Raw genomic sequence first — 22318 nt, 5'->3', positions numbered from 1 at the left:
GAAAAACTACCCATAAATAGCCGTTAAAATGGAGGATGAACTTTATTTGTCAGAAACATGGATCAAATTCAAACAGAGGGAATAGAAAAAAAATGCTGTCTCCATTACATCTGGGAAAACTGGCTTTGTTAATTTTTTAGGAGGGATTAATCAACAAAGCTTGTGTATACGAAAGAGCTTAACCACTTTATGTGAGCAATAATGTCCATTCCATTAACATCCCTAGAATGTAGTAATAAAGTGTGAAAAGGTACCAACTGGAGAAAATTTGTCTTTTAACTATTGCTGAACTGTGAAGGCAGTTTATATTGTATAACTCGACTAATCACTTTGCTTATGAATCCGAAGTGAATTCTACCAGTGAATAACTTCCATTTAACACCACTCACAAAAGAATAACAGAGGTTTTACATGATTCTAAATTTGGATTTTTTGTCATTGGAATGGAAATTATTCCACACCGCAAAATCAAATTAGTAGGAAAGGAATGTTGTTTCCGAGTTAAGCAATAACACCATTTAATAAGACAGCTGTTATAAAATAATGGAACATTGAAAGCCTGAACATTCACCTTATAATTAAACATAGTTAAATCCGAGCGATTTCTGAACGTGTATCACAGGTACATTTATTAATCTGTACAGGATTGCCCTAAACCTCCAAACGTGTGGGAGAAAAAAAGCAGAACACGATCCCATATTAAATGCTGTTGACGTTTTGGAGCTAATTAAAGCCTCACCACTGTTTTATTTTTGGGCTGTTACAGAGTATGGGTGACAGAAATATCACTGATGGTTCTCTCTGCAACCAGAGCTGCACCATCTTAATTTAATCTCCTTTTATCAGACCACTTTTCTCCCACAGACAGTGATTGATCTTGATCCCAAAATAATCCTAACATGAAAGCATTAATAAGGAAACTTTATCTCTTAAAAGTGCACCTACTCTGCTAAATATCATCCTTTCACAAGAAATATAATTACGATCTCCAATCTTGTTCTTATCATCTTAGAACGGAAAAAAAAAAGCGAATCAGAGAGCTACAACTTTTTGTTTGCACATTGTTGTTTTCTTAACTCTCACTCATGCTCTTTACACCCTCTCACACTTGTGTGCTCTCTCTCAATGTCTCCCAACCTTCTCCACCAACCACTTCTGTGTCCCTGTCTCTGTTATAGACTCCATTAACCAGGCCTCCTGGGACACTTCTCCAAGAAGGCTGCAGCCTCCGAGTACACCTTCTTCCCTGATTGGAGGACAAAGGAGGAATTGTCCACATGGCTCCTCCCTTTTGCGGAAGTACTCTGTGAGGCCAGTATAACGCAGCCAGATTTGCCAAGAAAGAGAGATAAAGAAACGCTTCTCTTTCTCCATGAATCCGTCTTCATTCAGGGCCGGACTGGGAATGAAAAGCAGCCCTGGAAACATTTGGACACCAGCACCATATATTTTATCTCGTAGAGACCACACGCACCCATCATACATACCTGAGTCCCAAATTAGTTTCAGAGATTAGACATAATGGAATCAAAACATTTGCTACTGCAAACACTTTTAGATGAAAAGTTCTAGTTCTGCCAGTGTGTATGTAAAAGGTTCTCCCTTAAGGGGGAAGGACGGGGAACTATCCCCCGTAGAGCTTAATGAAATCAGGCCTTACAATTAAATTGGGTTTCATAGACTCTGAAGATCCCAACCACCTTCCAAGTTTCTGCGATTATACCTTTGTGATAAGATCTGCCTATTGAAATAGAGTTACCGTATTTCCCCATGTATAAGACGCACCTTTTTTCGAAAAATTTGGGGTGTAAAAACAGGGTTCCTCTTATACAGTGGTTGTAGATTTTTTTTTTCTTCCGCTTACCTCTGTGTTGCTCAGCAGTGTCTCTTGTTCCGTCGAGGAGACAGAGGAATCCAGTGGAGTCATGTGAATGTACATCACATGACTCTGCTCCGTTCCTGCTCCCCTGGCCGGGACAAGAGAAGTTCACTCAGAGTTCGAGCAATGCAGAGGGAAACAAAGTCTGCAAGCGGAACCAGAAGATCTGCAGTTCAGGTAAGGGTCGGGGAGTGTGTATGAGTCTATGCGAATGGGGGAATGAATAAATATGTGTGTGTGATAGCATGGATGTGTAAGTGGGGGGGGGGCAGGGCACAGGGAGGCTGAAAGTGATGTGCATGTGTTGGCTGCTTGTGCATGATAGGAGTGTGATTGCTATATTAAATATACATGATTGCTAACAGCAATAACACTCCTATCATGCCCAGGCATACCCAGATTCCAGCACACCTAACATCACACTCATCCTGGAACCTGGGCATGATAGAAGTGTAATTTTTGGGCCCCAAAATTAAGGTGCGTCTTATACATGGGAGTGTCTTATACATGGGGAAATACGGTAATACCTTTACTTTTCCTCTCAGTGATTTCTGGGCCTAGAAAGTTGTGTCCTATTAAGTGACTACAAATCAGTTATCAGTCAGCACTTGTTTTTTACATTGCTCTCTATCAGAGACCCCATGGTCAATTGGCACAGGGAAACCTCTAAGATGTCATTGATGACATTCACAGTAGGCTAGAAGTAAATCTTGTCTTGTTGCATTTTGAAATTGGCACAGGGGAACCCTTGATGTTACTGCCATAGTAGGTTTCCCCTGTAAAGAGGCTGTTTGAAGTAAATCTTGCTGAGATGTATGTCCAGAGTCGGCAGGGACCTCCCATATTGAAATGATTCAGCCAAATGTTATTGTTTCTAAACCAAAATGTCAGAAGATAGTAAATTTGTTCAATTGCACCAAAAATCAAACTTGCTCTCTGCACAGGATTTACCAGGCTATTCCAAATTATGATGATATCGGAAATATGTAAAAAGGAAATGTAACACAAAAAGAAAGTAATGTTTTTTCACACCAAACTACTGTATGCTGTAACATTTAAATGTAAAACCCATGTCTACATTAATTTCTGGAATTACCGTTATACTTTAACTCAGACTCTCATGACGTTAGACTGACAAACTAGTGGAATAGGGAATTATACAACAAAAGATACAATAGAAAATTAATATTAATACGAGTACAACATTCCACAATGGTAGCTATTTATTCCATAGATAATTACATGCTTACCTGTAACAATGCAGTAATTAGGAGGTTCAAGCACAGCCCCATAAAACTGGATGATGTTTCTGTGACTAAGCATGCTGAGTATTTCTGCCTGTTAATAAAACAAAAGATATGTGATTGTTATAGATACGATATAAAAATACTTAACGTTAAATGGCCTATATAGGTATGTCAGTGAAAAATCTATATGCTTAATTTCTACATTTAAAAAGATAATACATTTAGTCTCACGAAAATAGTTTTTGAGGGGTTTTTTTTATTGCTTTTTGTTGGAAAGAAGCCATTCCATACTGCAGTATATACACCAGGAGAGAAGCAAAAGACCCTTAACTATTTTGATACAGCACCTGTTACTTTTCACTGATGCAAAGGGCCATATGGTACACTTTATAAAATATAATTTATATAAATAGAAAATATAAATAGAAAATAGGTGTGAATCACCAAGTTTTCCAGGGTGATTATATCTAAAGTCAATGTTGTGTTTCATATAATAATGACCTGGAATAGTCACAATGGCTTTGAGAATTTCCAAGTGCTTCTACAGCAGCTAATGTCTATAGGTTCTCATTCTAAAAGTAGACATTTGGGAGCTACTGATGGACATGTCCAGCCCTGGTGTTGATTGACTTATAACATATAACATATATAACAAACCGCTGCTGGTAAACAATAAATTAGCTGATTTTTAACCACCCATACATTCTGTCAATGAAAGTCTATGGAGGAACGGATTTAACATAGCCATCAGTTTGTCATCAGCTCAGTTTGGTGCCTTAGCATGGAAAGTTACCCAAACATCACAGATTAAGGAAGTTTATTGGAACACAATTACACGGTACTAACACGGTTTTTAATGATAAAAGGAGAAATAATATATAAATATATATTTATTTTCCCAATGGAGTTCCCCTTTAAACTTCCATAGGGATAGAACTCAAACCAGAAATTGGAACCAGGAGAATAATTTAACAAGCAAGTGCTACCTTCAAGTACATTAGCAACTTTGTGTGTGCATTTTCTATATAGATATGAATGGAACCCCAGGTGTCAAATGCTTCACGTAAGCTTTTAGGCACACTTCTAAAACTGCAGAGAATCCTAGGGGGTATAGCTACTTTGTGACCTCTCTCCATCTCTAGTTTATGTAGTCGGAAAAACCATTTCCTTTGATTGCAATCGTTCGAAACAGCAAAGTAACTTTTTCTGATTTATGTCAGATCTTTTACTTTGTCTTTGATGTGACTGAGGAGGGAAAAAATGAGGCCTTAGAAACCCTGGTTCACACAACTACTTCAACATTTGTTTTCAGGATTTCACTTGTGTTCTTCAAACGCTTACATTGTATAGTTTTTTTTATTGTGATGTTCTTTTAGGTGAAACTAACAGAAGAAGCCAATTTATAATTATTCTACCTAACCCAAAACTAGCAAAACACAAAAGCAGGAAAACATTCCTAGGGCTTTAAAGGCCGATCATCAAACAATAATGAGCTTTGGGTGGCTACTTTATAAAAAAGACTCTCAGTTGTATCCACCTTTTTAGATAACTAGTAAAGAGTAGTATGTTTTTTTAGTAGAACTGATGTTTTCAAATGAATGGAAATATTTAACCCTTATCCCAACCTAGCCACTTGCTGACCAACTTGGAGAGATCCTTATTTTTTTAAAAAATATACATGGAACATAAACACTGTGGAATAAGAACTAATAAAACCCTGTATGTGTTTTGAGACCCAGTTGTATGGACCAACAAAAGCCAATCGTCAGCAATGTCCCTGAGAAATAAAATAATATTAATTTCAAGTGCCTAGATATCTGTTTTTTTTATAGAATGCCCATAAAAGCTAAACATGTTTTTAAAAAATGTAGATGCTTAACCCACTACTGGGTGAAATGGACACAAACTGGCAAAAGTGACTTCCAGTACTAAAACAAACATAATAACTAATGCAGAACTTCTTAGAAAGACAACTGTAAAATAACTATTCATCCTTTGGCTAAATACACAATACCATAAAAAATATTCGGTGTATTGTCTCAAGTAATATGACCAATGCATTACAATCTGAACAGTTCCAGGATAATTTGCATTCTGCCAATTCTGCCAATTTGGACACTACATAAAAATGAGTAAAATGTATAAAGGCAGCATTCCATACCCGTGCTCTGAGTAAAATGTATAAAGGCAGCATTCCATACCCTTGCTCTGATGGCTCTGATGCCAGCTATCAAAACCATAGCTTCCAGCGAAAGAGTAGAGGGTTCTGTCATTTCTGTGAAATGTTTCCTTGGTTATGGACTCTAAATCTTAAGGATACAAGGCCATGCTATTAAGTGGATACACATATGTGAACATAATCTTTTTCTATCTGTTGATCTATTTAATTCACTTGGTATTCATAAATTATAACACAACCCCCCCCCCCTTATAAAGAAGTGTTATGTCATACAAACTTTTTTTTTCTGATTAGGAATTATGTGAACATTTTACAGTATATTTTATATTATTCCTGTGTTACTATTGATAACATTAATATATTGATAGATTGGTAGATATTGATAGAAATAGATTTATCAAATGACTATAAGTCAAGGACAGAAGAAAGTGTAATGTCTCAAGTCAAGACGGATGTGTCCATTAAGGATTCTTTCTAAGTTTACTAGAATTTTCTTCCTTTTCCAAATTAGGACAAATAAAAATTGCTTCCAAACAAGGGTATCACCAACTCTGGATATTCAAATTCAAGAATCACCATAATAAACTTTTATTGCTTGTGGAATTCCTGAGCTGAAGACTTTAAGGACATTTTGAGAGATAAGCTTTGGCGGTAATCCAAAATCAACTACATAATGCAACAGTTTAACTGGTCCTCACAAGTTTTCTATGTCTCAAATAACCTGGAAATTACTATGTAATTACTATTTAATACTGATATGTTACTCTTGTTCATAGTTTGTTTAAAGAAGGAACCTAGAACTTGACATTTACTGTAGATTTAAACAAACCTTACTTTATACAGCTAATTTACAGTTTATACAACTCGTAGTCTGTACTGTTTGATTCTTTGTTATTATGGAAAGTGGTCATAGCTTCTCATAGAATGCTACTATGGTAAGTGTTGGAAAGGTAACTAAGAGCAGATAAGATATATGTTATATTGCTTTGCTGGTACACATAGTATGATTGGGCTTCATGTCTTTATTCAATCCTTTTAATCCAGACCAACACCGCTACAGCAATTAATGGAGATTCTGGAGGCTGGGGCTTTTTTGAGTTTGATAACAAATAATAATAGGTATATTTTACATTACATTAAATAGATGTATATTATATAAAAAAATATAGAACAAATATTAAGAACAAGAAATATGTGGGTCTAAACACCATCACATTGGACATGTGCACCATATACTTTATTCCTTTGTTAAAACTTAATTTGTGTATAAAAGTCTCTGACACCTGGTAGAAGCAATTTAAAAAGTTTTATAATCATGAAAGATTGTTTTAACATGATCACCATTTCTCCATGGTGATTTTGCAACAAGTACAGAAAAAAAAAAAGAATATCAATGACTTTCACAAACGCTGCTGGAATATTTCAAGTTGTAACAAAACTAAAATTAGATTTACTATTTTTAATATACTTAAAATGTACTTTGAACCCTGTTCCAATTTACTTAACCCTGTTCTAGTATATTGGTGTAATTTTCCATTCCTGACATACCAAGCCCCCAAAAAAACCAGGATCGGTGGGAGAAACTAAGCTACACACCAAGGATCCCCATAGAAACGACAGAACCAAAATAAACAGAAATTGCAAATACTTTCATTCACAGTTTACATATTGTCAGAATATTTTTGAAATATCTCCATAAAATGATATAATTTAAGAGACGAAGGTTGCTAATACCAGCTGCTCATAATGTGTTGATCCTTATTGTTTTATAAAAGCTCCCCTAGATACCCAAAGCCAGCCTTAGACCTTTTAGGCAATGAACACTCCGGTGTCCCAGGAAGGCCCTGAAGCAGCCAATCAGTGGCAGGAAAAAGCTAAAAGGATATAAAGGGTGGTAGATAAATGGAACAGCCTCCCACCAGAAGTGGAAAAGGCTAATGCGGTGAGGGATGTAAACACGCATGGGGAAGGTATAAAGCTATCCTAAATCTAAGACGAGCCCAATGACTGATTAATGCCTCTACATCATGAAAAATGGGAAGACCAGTTGGCCCAAATGGTTCTGATCTGCCCTTAAGTTCTACATTTCTATGTAATAGATGAGGGGTGGGGAGAGGTGCAACTGCATAAGAGGGATTCTGTAGAATCCTCCCATGTATCTGTAAGGGAGGGGAGCCACAACAATTAAAGTGCATATTGTGGCTGGAGAGTCCATTTAGCTTATTAGCTAATAAAGGGAAGAACTTGGCAAAGGTACTCCTAGCAGAGCAGTTTTATGTTGTGGGGCCAGCTGTGTACATATTGATGTAGCGTAGTACAGCAGGGGTCTACAAGTGCTCTACTGCTATGCAAAGGAGCCTCTATGTCCTAAGGACCACTAATGGTCCTAAAGGAGGCAATCAGATGTTGTGCTGGTGACCTTATCACAAATGCAGAAGACCAGCAACGGGTCTCCAAAATACTTATAATTTACCAAGTGCATAAAAATAGGTCTCAGAAGCACAATAATTATTCACAGCAAAAGTTTATTGGGGCAGACAAAACCAACGGATATAAAAAGGGCAAAGGAAAAGTCTCTACCTGAAAGCTTCGGGGGGCATGTGACTAGCTTTGAGGGGAAGTCTAGCCATATTTTTCTGATTGGTATCAATTTTAATGGCCAGCAACAGTTACTGTTGAATACTGAGGTACAAAAGGCTACATAAAATATTTTACTCTTGAATATTTGCTTTATCTTAGCTTGAAGTCCTCAACTTATCACCGCTAGATAAAACCTGACAAATCCTTATCAGAGAGCATTGTGACAAATGACAGAATGTCTTAAGGGCCCAGCTGCACTAAAGAAGCTTTGTGAAGAAAGACAGCAGGATTTCAGGATATCTAATGTATCACAAGGCACTGTTGGAGCAACGGGTCACAACTAAATATTACATAGAAACATTAATGGTTAACACAGGATTAGCAGACAAACATTACTGTAACAGACGTGTAAGATCTTTTGCATCATGCAACACTACACACACTTTAATAAATGCTAAAGAACATTGGGGGGGAGGTTTGTGGCGCTTACCCTGAACGTGTCTCATAACCAACCTTATAAACCTGAAAATGGATATTAATTTTGCTGAAGTAAACCGAATAAAGAGTAAACTGTAGTATTATGACTTAGGTGTGCAATCAGGGTGGGTGACAGGGATCTTACAAAATTTAAAGGGGTATAATAATTTGACAATACTGTTTGCTTAATCAGATGATTAGGGTAGCTTTTCATTATATATTTTAAAGGGGAAATGAAATCTGTGTTTGACTTCAAAGATCCAACAAAATTTATTGACTATGGATGAAAAAAGTAGAGCAAACTCACTTGATAATATAGATGCCACAAAACTACCTGGTGAAATGTATGCTTGGTAAATAAAAGGATGAATAGTAGGTGATGCTATAAAAGGGGACTGTAAATGGGAAATTTGAGGAAAAAAACCCTATTGTAACTGATAGCTAATTTTATGCAAACCCGGAATTTGGTAAGCAGAACGATGTTTATCAATGTGTAATTCATTACAGTACCGAGCGTCAAAGGTTTGGAAAATGTAGAAACCAGCGGGTCATATTTAGGAACGTACTTGGTCTTCACAGTACCAAGACATATAGTTCAATATATAATACTCACAAATGAGAACAGGAATATTTTAAGGACTCCCAACTCATTGAGTTGGTCAAGGCCTGGCCTATGCCCCAGAATTGGTCGCCAACAAACATTCAGTCTTGGGATGCAATGCCTGCCTACAAGAGAGGTTACAGGAAAAGACAGACAGTCACACGGACGCACTGACAGAGATAACGCTCACAAGCCAGAGAATGTGACGTTGCTCCGTCGCACTGCTAGTTGAATATGTTCTGTATGGATGTGTTAGTGATTATTGAGTCTACAACCTGTTAACACCAGCTTTTAAGTCATTAGTTTTATAGGATTTTTCATCTGTATCACCAGCTGCTTATAAATTGAAATTAGACAGCCATATTATTTTTTGCTGTAAACTACCACCTAACCATCTGGGCCTCTCTTGCTAATTTCCTGTCACCCAATGTTGCAATATGTGTACAAATATTTACACGGGCACGTGGCAACTGTATGAACGGGAAAAAGAACACAACAGCCTGAAGAAAAAAATAATGTCAGGTTACAGGGCAGGTCAATTCAGAGAGGGCCACTGGGTTGGTTCCCATTCTTTAGTTTCAAAGAAAACATAACAGAGAAGTTCTTTTTACAGAGGAGTCAGTTTTAAGCCCTAACTAGCCCTCTGTTTATCTCCTTCTAAGAAAAGGTCCAAGTTCAAACACGATGAAATGAGCAGGGCCTTTGTTACTTAATGTATCAGTCCCAGTCTAGTTTATGTATTGTAAGATGGTCTGAGTAGATTGTTGCCACTATATAAAAGACAATAATAATAATACATGGTGGACATACAAATATAAAACACTAACATTTCTAAGGTTAATTTTACAGCAAATGCTCCACACAGGGGTGTAGGAAGGGTGAGGCGAGAGAGAGGCACTCGCCTCGGGCTCAGCTGCAAGGGGGTGCACAGCGTGTTAATGGGCAGGTGTGTGTAAGGGCAGTGTATGTGTATATGTGTGTTTATGGGCAGGTGTGTGTAAAAGCAGCATGTATGGGTTGTCGCGTGTAAGGGCAGTGTATGTGTATATGTGTCTTTAAGGGCAGTGTAAATAAAATAACCTCTGTAAAACAATAGCTAGGGGGCACTATTTTCTATTCTTGCCTTGGGCGCAAAAGCAGCTAGCTACGGCTCTGGCTCCACATTTAAGAACAATATATTTATCTGAATAGAATACATGGCACCTGTATCTCCAGGTACCCTCAAATATTCTCTCTACAAAAGATATTAAAACTACTGATAAAGTTTTTCATTGGTATCTGCAGATTTCTCTGTCAATGATTCAATGTTGCTGCCATAATTACAATAGTGGCTATGTTTACCTGAAATTAAAGATGTTCCCCAGCAGAATTTCCTTTGCTCACTTTTCTGTGTTGTGCAAGACCATAATATCAAATCACATTTAACAAATTAATTTCTATGAGGTATACTGGATGTGTCTTGTTCATCTCCTAACAGTCTTCAAATGTCATGGGTTCATTCAGTTAATCCTGGTCAGTCAGGTGTCAGACATGCACACCAATTGCATTGGAAACATGCTTACATGTGTTCCCAGATCATTTCCCCGGACATAACTGAAATGGTGGAAAACAGTATGGGGCCAGCAAAAGATAGAGTGCTAGCATCTCCTTATACTCTTTCTCATAAAAACTCATGCTAAATCTGTTTCTCATAAAAACTCATACTAACACACGCTTATACATACTCACACTAACACATACTCTAATACACACTTACATATACACACTCAGTCTAGCACAACCTCCCTCTAACACACACTTTAACATACCCATTCATGCTAACGCAAACACATGCTTGCACATACACTCACTCTAACTTACTTACATACATGCTCACTCACTCTCTTACTCATTTACCTTGCCTGGAGCCTTCTCTCTAGCTACTCACACACACTATACTGGCTTTTACTGTGGAGTCACATAACCCTGCCACGGCCTTGCCTCTGTGAGTGGGACGATCTAAGTTGGACCAGCCCTTTTTGAAGACTCTTGGTCTGGCCCTGGAGAGCAATTGCACCCCTGCCTCCCTCCAGCCAAACCCCGATATGTGCCTTACCCATTTACCTTTCCCAAAGGCTTATTTCTAGCTGCTCGCACACACAGTGAGCACCTTTGCATTTACCATGGGGTAACATAACACTGACCAGCCCATTTTGAAGAGTATTGGAACAGTCTGGGGGGCAATTGCACCCCTGGTGTGTGGATAACGGTGGGGTTCAAACTGTTTATTTCAGAATACTAAATATTTAAAAAGTAAAACTGTAACTGACCTAAAATTGGTTTATTTCAAATAATAGTAACAGATTTTTTTTACACCATCATGAAAAAATGCAATCTACTCAAGAGCCAAGAGTATTCTGTGTCATGATGGATACGTTGCTACGTTTTGATTAGTTTATCTTTAGACCATACAAATAGTTTTGAAAAATCAAAGCAAATAAAATAAAAATAATGGCATGATGCTCAATTTGGTAATGTTTACAGTGATCTTCAGTTTCCTACCAATTCTTGTTATTATCAGACCCCATCACTATTAAACTCTTAAATTTCACAACCAGTTATCTAATGACACTTGTGTCTGAAAATAGAAAGCACATGATGCCTTGTCCTGGGCTTTGCAGTGAGAGTCACAAATATGTACTCATATAGAGATGGTTAAGACACTGAATGTATGTGACAACTGAATACACAGGACGCATGGCACATGAGGACTTTTATAGAGATCTCTGGCTTATGAGAAACAAATCAAACTGTTTGGAAGAATTATTTTGGCATACTTTTATTGGGCAGGTTTTTAATTCATTTGAATAACATTCTCAAATGTTATTAATATAATTCCCCAGGGTGACCATATTCAATAAATGAGTACATAGAACTAATGGTTTTAAGCATTTTTACATACAGTATTGGCATAGGGAGCTGGAAAACAAAATTGAAAATTTTAAGTAGAATTTAAACTTTTAGCCACTGCTAATATATGCTGGCACTGACTATTACAGAGCCAAAATATGTAGAGTAGTTCTGTGTGTGCCAGCTACGTATTTGGACTCATTGAGACTAGTCTAGAAGGGCCCAGGCCTCGTTGTAAGCTATCAAAAACGAAAGGTACCAAACCCAAAGGTGGAATCAGAGAAGGAGTTTTAGCAGGTTCAGCTTCAAATTCAGTGACACTGCCAGTGACAAGCATGTAGTAGGCATAAAGAGGTAATTCCCCAGTAAATCCAGATTTACTATCCGTATTCCCCTAATTTCAGGAAGGCCACCTCACGCTGTGTGACCTGTGCATGTTAATGTCTGTGTGTCAGGTTATGTTAGTGGGCACTGTTGACCGTGTGTGTGTCTGGGTATATTTGTATATTTTATTAGTGTGTGTCTACTTATCTGTCTACTTATGCTTGTTAGTGTGCGTGTGGCTATGTTGGTGTGGTGACTGTGTGTGTGGGATGTTAGTGTCTGTCTGGTATGTTAGTGTGTGGGTATATTAGTGTGTGTGTCTGTGTATGCGCTGTGTATCCCTGGGTATGGCAGTTTGTGTGTTTTTAGTGTGAGTGTCTGTGTGTATCTGGGCATGTTAGTGTGAGTGTCTAGATGTTTATGTTTGGTTATGTGTGTGTGTGCAAGTTAATGTGAATGTTGGGCTGTGTGTAAGTCTCTGGATGAGTGTTAGTATGGGTTTCTCTGTGTGAGTGTTAGTGTGAGTGTCTGGAGGTGTGCGTTAATGTGGGTGTCTGGATAAGTTAGTGTATGTGTATGCTAGTTTGGATATAGTAGTGTGTGGGGGATATGTTTGTGCCTGTATGCATGTATTCAGCACCAATTTGTGTTGCTGTCAGTGTCTGGGTGTGATAGTGTGTGTGTTAGTGTCTAGTTGTTTTAGTGTGTGTGCCCCTCCAAAGATCAGGCTATCGATCCGCCCCTGATAACAAGCCACACAAAGTGATGCTGGTTCGCCGCTGATTCCCAGACCAATTAGAAAGGCTAGCTCTTCTTGCCGATTGTTGTCTGTCTGATATAGAATTGGCTAAGCAAGTAAAACGTACATGTATGTATACGTAGATGCAGATTTATCTAGTCAATAAGCCAACAATTATTCAGCATAATTACAACACAAACTTCATGCTTGCATTCTAGATTTACATTCCCCTCTCTTTCTAGTAGCTTTAATTTAAATTTAATTCTATATGTATGGCATATATTAGCCACTGTACTAGAAAATTAAAGCTTAGTATTTAGTATTACGTGTTACTTCTAAGCCTTTAGACAAGAGTGATGTTTTTAGGTTGCATAGGTAACGATGTTGGCGCATGTGCATTATCTGCACAGTTGAAATTACTTTTGGCACACAATGAGCACAGAGCGGCGCGCACATACAAAGTTAACTGTGTCAGAATAGGCATGATTAACCCACTGGTTTCCACTATGATCGCTTTACATTTGTAACTTAAAACTAAGAATTGGCAAAAACTGTTCTCTTTCTAAACATGGGTCAGTACCTGTACATACTGTATTTTTTGTACGACCGGTTCACTTTAAACAGTCAAGTAGTATGTGATATCCACTAATATCACTGTGCAAAATTAGTTGTGCTGGGCTATTGATACACAGAAAACCTTTTTACACTTCACTTGTCAATGTGGCAGCCGACAGCCACACGTCCTAAAACTCTAAGAAGCCTCTAGGGAAAGATTTACACCGGGTAATGGGAAATAGAGCCCTGGTAGAACAAAACTTCTTTGTTTAATTTTGACTTTAAAAGTGGGTCAAATCAGATTAAGCATTTACCTGCTTAACTACACACCAGATAATAAAAAAACAAATATTGATTTTCCCATGTGCATTCTGTGGACAAATTACCCTGCTTTTTAGAAAGCAGTGAAAATATTTTGGAATCAATGTCCTAAATATACTGTAGACATATCCTCATCAAAATGTGATGGGCAGCTGTTTCGGCATGACACAGATTATTATGAAGCTGCTCAGCAAAACAAAGAAAAACAAAGCAAATAAAAGCCCCACAAAGGCATTAATTACAACATGGAAAAGAAGGCTGTCATATAACTTTGTCACAGATCAGCAAGAGGAATAAAAGAACACAAAACAAAAGTTGTGGATACATAATAAACGTTAATGAGGGGGGGAAATGTTCATATGTTCTAGTCTGGCTAAAAAATGCTGATTATGTTGTTTTCAGAGAAATTCTTCAAGAAATATTTTGTAAACTTTAAAAATTGCGTTGTAAAGAGTAGTGAGCCACAGAAGACTGAAGAGCAGAGCTGGAGGTCACTAGTGTAGGTGATATTTAGTTGCCATCCCCAAGTCTCAAATCACTCAGTGCTGATTGATTTATGACAAAACATACAAAGTCCTTGCTGAGTCTCTTTCCTAAACCTCTTGGAGTCAATGGAGACTCAACTTGTGGAGACCAGAAGGTGCTTGATCTAATGGTGAAGAATTTACACTAAACCAAAGTAATATGTTTCCAAGAGTATAGGCTCACTAAAGACCTACGATCTTTAGAAAGATCCACAATAGAGGTACATATATTAGGCATAATGCAAAATGGATTGGTAACAAACATCACAACATTTATTGAAACAGCATGTTTAAGGAATCTGGCCAGTAGGATATGTCTCATCATTACAAACAGATCAATGGCTTGTAGGGCATTTCCATAATCCTTAATCCAAAAAGAGAAAAGTAATCTTCTAATTAGAATACATTATCTAAAAATAATTCCAACATTCCTACCTCTTTTTCTATTTTGAGAAGCTTTTTCACAGCCACCTCCTTTTCTTGTGACAGCCATTGGGCTCGGTAAACACTCCCAAAACTTCCGCCACCACAGCTTTCATAGAACTGAAGGTCATTGAATTTAATTTGCACAAACGAAGCGGTTAGGGACGACATCTCATAATGACAAAGAGTAACTCTTAAAAATCTGCAAAAATACAAAAAATTAGGTTAGAATAACTAAAAGCCAATGTACAATATTTAACAGAAATTGTGTAATCTCAGTCATTTAGATGATTAAATAAATAATGCATAACAAATCTCAAAATAGGCCCCGGAAAAATATAAGTAGAGGGAATTTAGTTAATACGGAAAACGGCAGAAATCCAGAAGTGATGGTCTTAAATGCATCATTGCTGCTCACATAGAATTTTGTATACAATAATATTATAATATGATGTAATATATTCACAGTTCCACCAAAAAGTACTAGAACAAAAGCATTAGAGAACCAGTGACCCAGCATTCCAGAGCTACGAGAAATAGATAAAAACTCACGGTTAAATTGCTCCCAAAAATAGTTTTTTAGATGAGCTGCATAGTTTCCTTGCCAGTAAAGTGCTTGTTTGCTTTACCTTCACTTGTCATGTCACTGCAAAATTACTAAAATGTTCCCCTACCATAAAGCTTTCATACAAGAACCTGGTTTGCCAGCAGGTCTTCTATAGTTAAGCACTGACGTGAAGAGAAAGCACACTTTCAACTGTCAGCTTGCATAGCTGTTCTGGAATCCGAGGCATGTCATCGCCCCGTGTAGTGATCATTCCACAGTATAGCGCAAGCAAATGAACCTTCTAGCACAGTCGCAACATTAGCTTTGTAAACTGGAAAACCTGTATGCGTTCGGCAAGCATTAATGTGGTCATACTTGAGAATCTGTTTTTAACACCAAGTGCCTTTCCAAAGAAGCCCTTCTTTGCAAGTTTACACAATGAAGCAGGAAACAATATTTCTCTTGTATGTAAAAGCAAACTTCCAAGAATGGATTCTACATTTGAAACAGATAACTATACCATACTTGTTACCATTAACTAACCTCAATTATTTGTCACGTAGAGGACTTTTAAAAAAAATGTGACAATAAAAGTGGATGTAACACCTAAAATCCTAAATCCTTATTTAATTAATTAATTTATTTATTTTTAACATTTCAGATGTACCTTTTCAACTCGACCCGTAGTATCTACAATAGACATATTCACCGGCAGTAGTTAATAATAATAATAGAAAAAAAATCAAAACCATAACAAAACAAGCAAGCAAAAGGAAGACACGATTATTGACTTGAATAGATATTACTGGATAATGAAAGATAGGCGAGTGGAAGTTTACTCATATGTTCATGTATTATTCAAGGATCTAAGTATGGAAGCCAAACCTCCATTTATTGTGAGACATTTAGCTCTAAATGAGTTTTGCCAACTTTCTAACTTCCCTCACCTTCTACACCCGGCTCCACCACTCTCAGCTTCCATAAAGAGTAGGAAGAAGCTCAAGTGGAGCATATCTGGAAAGTATAAATTATCTTAAAACTGTTTTAAAGAAAATATTTTAGGTGCTGTTGCATTTTCCAACCGACTGTTGCACTGCGAATTGGAAGTCCTTGGAGAGCCGGGCTAATTCCCAACAAAGAAGATCAGAGGTATCATGGCACCCTGTAATTAAATGTACCTAATTTGACCTTAACACCAACTCATTGGTATATATTTCGCTATTACTTCATATTCTTTTCAGGAATTAATTTAAAATGGAAAATGTAGTGGTCTCCATACACTGTAGACAGAGCATAACCAGGCTATGGATGGGCTTTTCTCAAAAGTGGTTGAAGAATGATTAAAAATGGTAGCGTATTGCAGTAAGCAAGAAGCCAACACAATTCTGTCCAGTGTTGAAAAGCCGAGTAGGGGATTCTTTAAATTACCTCTCCAGTCCCCATTTAATTCAAATGCATGTTGACTTCAATGAGTGTTCAACGCCCAGGTATGCGAGTTGACCTCCTATTAATTTTAGTGGGAGCTCACCTTGCATATATGTAAGTATGCCCTACAGCACATGCGCTGGAAGCTTAGTAACGTATGCCTCCTGCTTCACAAGTTTACAGCCAGGGAAGGAGAAAAATGAGAACAAAGCCCCCTTTTCTAATACTGAATTTGATTGAATTGATAGAAGTAAAGTATGCACTCAAAATTTGAACTGACCCTTTAAGATACTTATGTCCCACTGGCGGCCATCAATGATCTCCATACAGCAGCTGACAATACCTTATCCAAGACAACCAACAAATATCTCTTAGCCTGAAATTCCATTGTCCACATTCAGCTGAACATTTCCATGAAATCACTAGAGGTGTAGCTCAGCTAAAGAACTACTTGTTTGGTAACACAGTAAATTATCTGGAGCAAGAGCTATAATTATAATCCAAAAGTGAAAATGCAGAACTGTGTGCAAAATGGCAAACGTGAAAATGAATACAACACTGTACTAATCAATGGTATACTTAAATATAAAACAATTAAACAACAGCATTGAAAGAACAGTTTGATAATACATAGCAGAGAGGCCAAACACTGGAACTCATGCTGACAGCTGAGATATTTTATTTACCGTATCAGAAATTGTATCTCTGCCTGTTTTCAGATGTAAATAATATCTGTCTAGGACCCTTGAAGACCATTAATCCTGAAGCTAATGCTTCTGCTTTTAATTTAATTCGCACAAAATATCTAAAGGACTATATGTATCCTTTACCTGGGTTGGGAGAATTCTACTAACAGTAGGTGCGATACTAAATTACGCTATACTGTATTTGTTTTTTTGTTTTTCACAGTTAATGTCCACTTGGACATTAACCATACTGAAGACACTTACCTACCTGTAACCTACCTCATCCCAACTGATACACCCACATCTGGAGGAATTGTACATATTTGGTTCGTTCTGTTTGTTCAATTTGTGTACTTAAAAAACACACAAATTTAAGTTCAATATTTTTCATACCATTTTTGGATCTTGAGCTCATCGGCCACTAATACAACTCCTACAACCATCTATAGCACCTTCTCTCCGTCTTTCTCCATACCTTATTGGTTTCTACCCTATTCCTTCTAGATTGTAAACATAATGTATTGTAATGTTTTGGTTTGTCTTAGTCTGTCAGTTCTAGTTTTGTCATACCCTTCAAAGGTATGGACTGTAAGAAATGCTGCATATATTATTGGCACTATATAATAATAATAATAAGAAGAATAATACGCTTTACATACATAATCAGGTTATGTATGATAGGTAAGAGTTGTATGTATTCAATAGTAAGTCCCAAAGTTTCAGTTGTTCAGTTTGATTAAAATACCCTAAAATTGCGCGACCATTCCAAAATGCTGAAAATAGTAGCAGTTTTCAAGATATTCTGGTAAAAGCGTCTTGGCATTAACTTTTAATTACTGTAATGGGTAACAACTGCATGGGCAAATAAGAGATTTGAATACAACACAGCTAACGATCTCGTAAGCACTAACAAAATTATCTCTTATTTTAATGCGAAAATAACCAGCATGCACGCGCAAGTGAGAGATCTAGGATTTCTTCCCATGTGGCTGACTTTGCATAATACAAATTTCACTTATAGTCTTCAGGGAGGACATTTTTCTATACGAGTACATATATACAGTGTATATGCATGTACTGTGTGTTTAAATAACATTATTTACAGATAAATGTCTATAAAGATACTGTATGTAAAGTAGTTTAAATAGTATATGAGATTTAATTATACAGTTTTCAGCCAATAATTTGTAATGGCTAGATAATTTTCCACTTGGTTAGGAGATTATGCGGTTTTGCGTACTTTTCAGAATCCACATTTACCGTACAAGCTATTATGCCAGGAGTACATCACAGGAACGTTAAATTTACACACACAAAAAAACCCCATACACATCAAAGCATTTCTATCTATAACAAGACCGCTGCATTAAACACAATTATAAAGCCATTATCTGCACAAGTCGTCTCGTAAACGGCAGTGAAAATAAATGATGAGAAGTTACGTGTTGCCATTAAAGGTATAATTCCATTCAGAGCATTTATTGTGCTGTTTCATATCACGTTGATTAAGTATTTCCTGTATATGATGGTATTGTTCAGCTCTTTAGCTCAGTCTAATTCCATTCAGACTCAAGGATCATTTGGTTCTCTTCACGCTGACCTGATCTGACCTGCAAAAGTATTTAAGAAAGCAGATTTAAACTGTTAATATATGGCATATCCTCTGGATTTGTAAAGTCTGCTGATCAGAGATTTCTAGATACAGGGCTAGAGAATGGAAGGATTTTTGCCACCTTGGCTCCGCCCCTTTTATACTGCCCTTGGGTAGTATAAAAGTGGCAGGAAAGCATTCCTATTGAAATTAATGAGAAAGCCTTCTCATATGGGGGGGGGTCTCATTAGACCATTAGGAAGTCACCACTGGTTGCAAGTATTCCGCTGATCTGCTGCAAGCCAAGGAGCCGGGGGCAGGGAAAGAGGTGAAAATGCATGGAGAGAGGGTTCTGTAGAGTCACCCAATGCATTTGCAAGGAAGACCAAATGAAAAGGTAAAGGGGACACCACTATCATGAAAGTGCATTTGATGTCTGGAGTGTCCCTTTAAACACCAAAAAAAAGATATGATTCTCATCAGGCAAAAGATACTCTACCTGAAAGGGGAATTGGAAATGTGTCAATAATCTTTGTTTCTTTTAAGGCTTTTTGTACACGTCCCAAACTCAGTTTAGGCGACAGATGAGATTCTACAAGCTAAGCACCATGTTCTGGCCACCAACCATATAGGCTGATGTTGCCACACATAAGCTGTCCTTCGTCTAACATTAACTGTTACTGAGTTTCCTAAGATGAAGGCACAAGGTCAGAAGCACCAGCAGGTGGCTACTAAGCCAAGCTGCAGGGAAGCTCAACTTCATTAAAATAAGTTATGATATGATGAGAAGTCTATGCTATTAAATGGAAACTCTAGACATATGACCCTGCTAGAGTTCTATCCGATGTGCTGGGGTGAGTTCCAAGTGCTCACATACTGGCTCGGGTTCACATACACAATGAAGAAGGCAACATGCTTTTATGACCAAGTGAATTAGCAGAAATAGGACCATGAAACTACTTGTTGAAGGACCTGTGGGTAAGAGTGTGCCGGGAAACAAATAATCGACAGCCTTTATTGACACCATCTATTAATATAGCAATACATTTTTGTGTGTCACTGAAGCGCCCTCATCATGGGGACTAGCTTTGTGGGGGTGGAGCTAGATGTGCTTATGGGCAGGGCTAGCCTAAGATAGCGCTAAGAGGGAGGAGAGTGGGAGGGAAGTGGGCAGAGAGTAGCATGGCCAAACTCCACTCCCCTGCCCAGAGACTCCAGATCAGACCTGGAACGTTCCCAGCTAGTCCTTGGGGTAGTAGCAATTGCTCATGTGTGCCCCCTGTGAGGACTAGATGCTGGCACGGAAGATGATAAAAGTGTGATCACATTATCTGGTTAGTTAATTATATTTTTTATGCTAACAAATACCTTAATGGAGCCAGAATTATTATTATTTATAGAAAACACTTTTTAAAAGTTTGTGTTGATTTTATGTAATTAAACCTTAAACAGACCACACATTTAAAGTAACACACTATGGTGCGATATACACATACACACAAGCACCACGGTATTTGTTCTTTAAAAAAGTGTATCACCTTGCTGCTTTTAAACAATTCATTATATCCGAGAAAGTAACTTCCATAAATAAGAGGACAGAGTGAGATCAGGAGGAGGAGGCACATTATTTAGATCCCCTTTGTCTCAGACTCCCTTTTTTAGTCATATTTATAAGAACATGCCAGCAGCCTTTCAGGCTCATCCTACTGAACACATCCATAGACTTCCTTAAAGTATACATTCCAATGATAACAGTTAACTTAATCCCTAGAACAATCTGTCAGAAGAACAAGTAGGTTAAGCACTTTTATCAAATGTTAAGATTAAAAGTATGTGTTGTAAAACCGGCATTTTTTCTTTTAAATAAAGCAAGCACGGTTTTGCCAGTGACACAGCCACCCCGTATTATCTGGCATGTCTGAGTAAACACGGATACCTGCCAAGCCTCCTTATTTAGCAAGAAAGGCCTTTGTGTTTTGCAGGTCTGCCCACCATTCAGTGTGAAAACCTTTCATACACCATTTACAGTATGGACATTTGCTATATTAACATGGCATGCTGGAAAGAACACTTAGAACTCAAAAGGGGTTATTCATGGTGGATTTGTACTTTTTTGCACATGTCGGATTTGTACTTTTTTGCACATGTCGGATAGACATACATACTTAAATGCTTTTTATACTAAACATGATTTACAGTAATTCTTTTTTTTTCAAATTTTCATTAGAAACCACTGAAAACGTACACAAGCAGTTGTGGAGCTTATGAATGTATAGATATATTGGAAAATGAGCTTACAGTCTAGATACGAGAAGACATGAGAAACTATTTATTCCCTAATATAATTTCCTTATAGCAATTTCATCCTGTTTACAAAAAGTTACAGTAACTAAGCTGAGCTAAGTATCTGACTTGTATAATTATTTTTTGCTTAAAAAATGAATCCTGACCATTCTGGCAATAGCATAACTTTATGGGTTCCTCCTAGGGCCCAGAGACGCATATCCTGCTTACTTTTCTGCATAAGTCAGCTTTTTTTGTCTTCATTTCTTGGTGGATTTGCAGTGAACAAGTCAACTTATTTCCCATTTCCACATCTTTTTATAGCAATACAAGCTGTAGCATGCGGTTACCCTATATAGTGTAATTACATTTGCCAAATTTGCTACTCCTGTGAGTGCCTAATTAATATGTTCGTCAGATCTTGGGGCATTTTTGTAACCAATTTTATGTAATGTTTGCTCAGAAAACTTTTATCAGAAATTGTCAGGCTGGTCCGTCTAAATTCCTACCTGCTGTAAGACCCCAAATTCTAAATGGAATTCTTTGTTTTATATTCAAGATGGCCTAATATCTATCTCCACCTTTAGCTAGAAGGCCATTATGTTGTTCTACTCCCCATTCAACAAACGAATACTGACTTATTATACATTAAACCATGTTATAGCCTAGTTTTGGTTTCTAGCCAAGATTTTACCTTTAGTTTAAACATTGCACCCTCATGTGATCTGCATTATCCCTTTCTGCAACCTAGCGTTTCTATCACATCTACCATCTAACCTCTTTCTCTTCTTGCTTTCCAACTATACATGTCAATACTCTTCAGTTTGTTTTAGGAAGTGGCGTCCTACAAACCCTGTCCTGCTTCTTGACTTGGGTTCTCCCCAGAGAATGGAGCGGTTCCCAGCACTGACTGATTATTTTTCTATTCTTATAAATAAATCTATGTATGTACAGCTTTGCTTGCTATCTTAAATAAAATCACATGCGGTCCTAAATGTGGGTTAACTATGAGCACATAAAAACCTCCGTGGAAACCTGCAGAACATCA

At 37.5% G+C, this 22318-nt stretch overlaps 1 protein-coding gene across 1 annotated transcript in view; it reads right to left on the bottom strand.

Moving 5' to 3' along the window:
- LOC149285963 (mitogen-activated protein kinase kinase kinase 20-like) overlaps window positions 1-14909 on the bottom strand; it is a 59985-nt gene extending 45076 nt beyond the window's left edge. Inside the window, exons 1-2 of the mRNA XM_089494723.1 lie at window positions 14751-14909; window positions 3130-3217 (exon numbers count right to left, since the gene is read on the bottom strand). Of these exons, the coding sequence (XP_089350849.1) occupies window positions 3130-3217; window positions 14751-14909 (247 nt within the window). The remainder of the gene's footprint in view (window positions 1-3129; window positions 3218-14750) is intronic.
- Between the last annotated feature and the right edge of the window lie 7409 nt (window positions 14910-22318).

Source organism: Sceloporus occidentalis, unplaced genomic scaffold, assembly GCF_023333645.1.
Source record: "Sceloporus occidentalis isolate IW3139 unplaced genomic scaffold, rSceOcc1.0.p SCAF_74, whole genome shotgun sequence".
NCBI classification, from domain to species: Eukaryota; Metazoa; Chordata; class Lepidosauria; order Squamata; family Phrynosomatidae; genus Sceloporus; species Sceloporus occidentalis.
The sequence above is the reverse complement of the archived record's forward strand: the minus strand, read 5'-3'. Positions and strand labels throughout refer to the sequence as shown.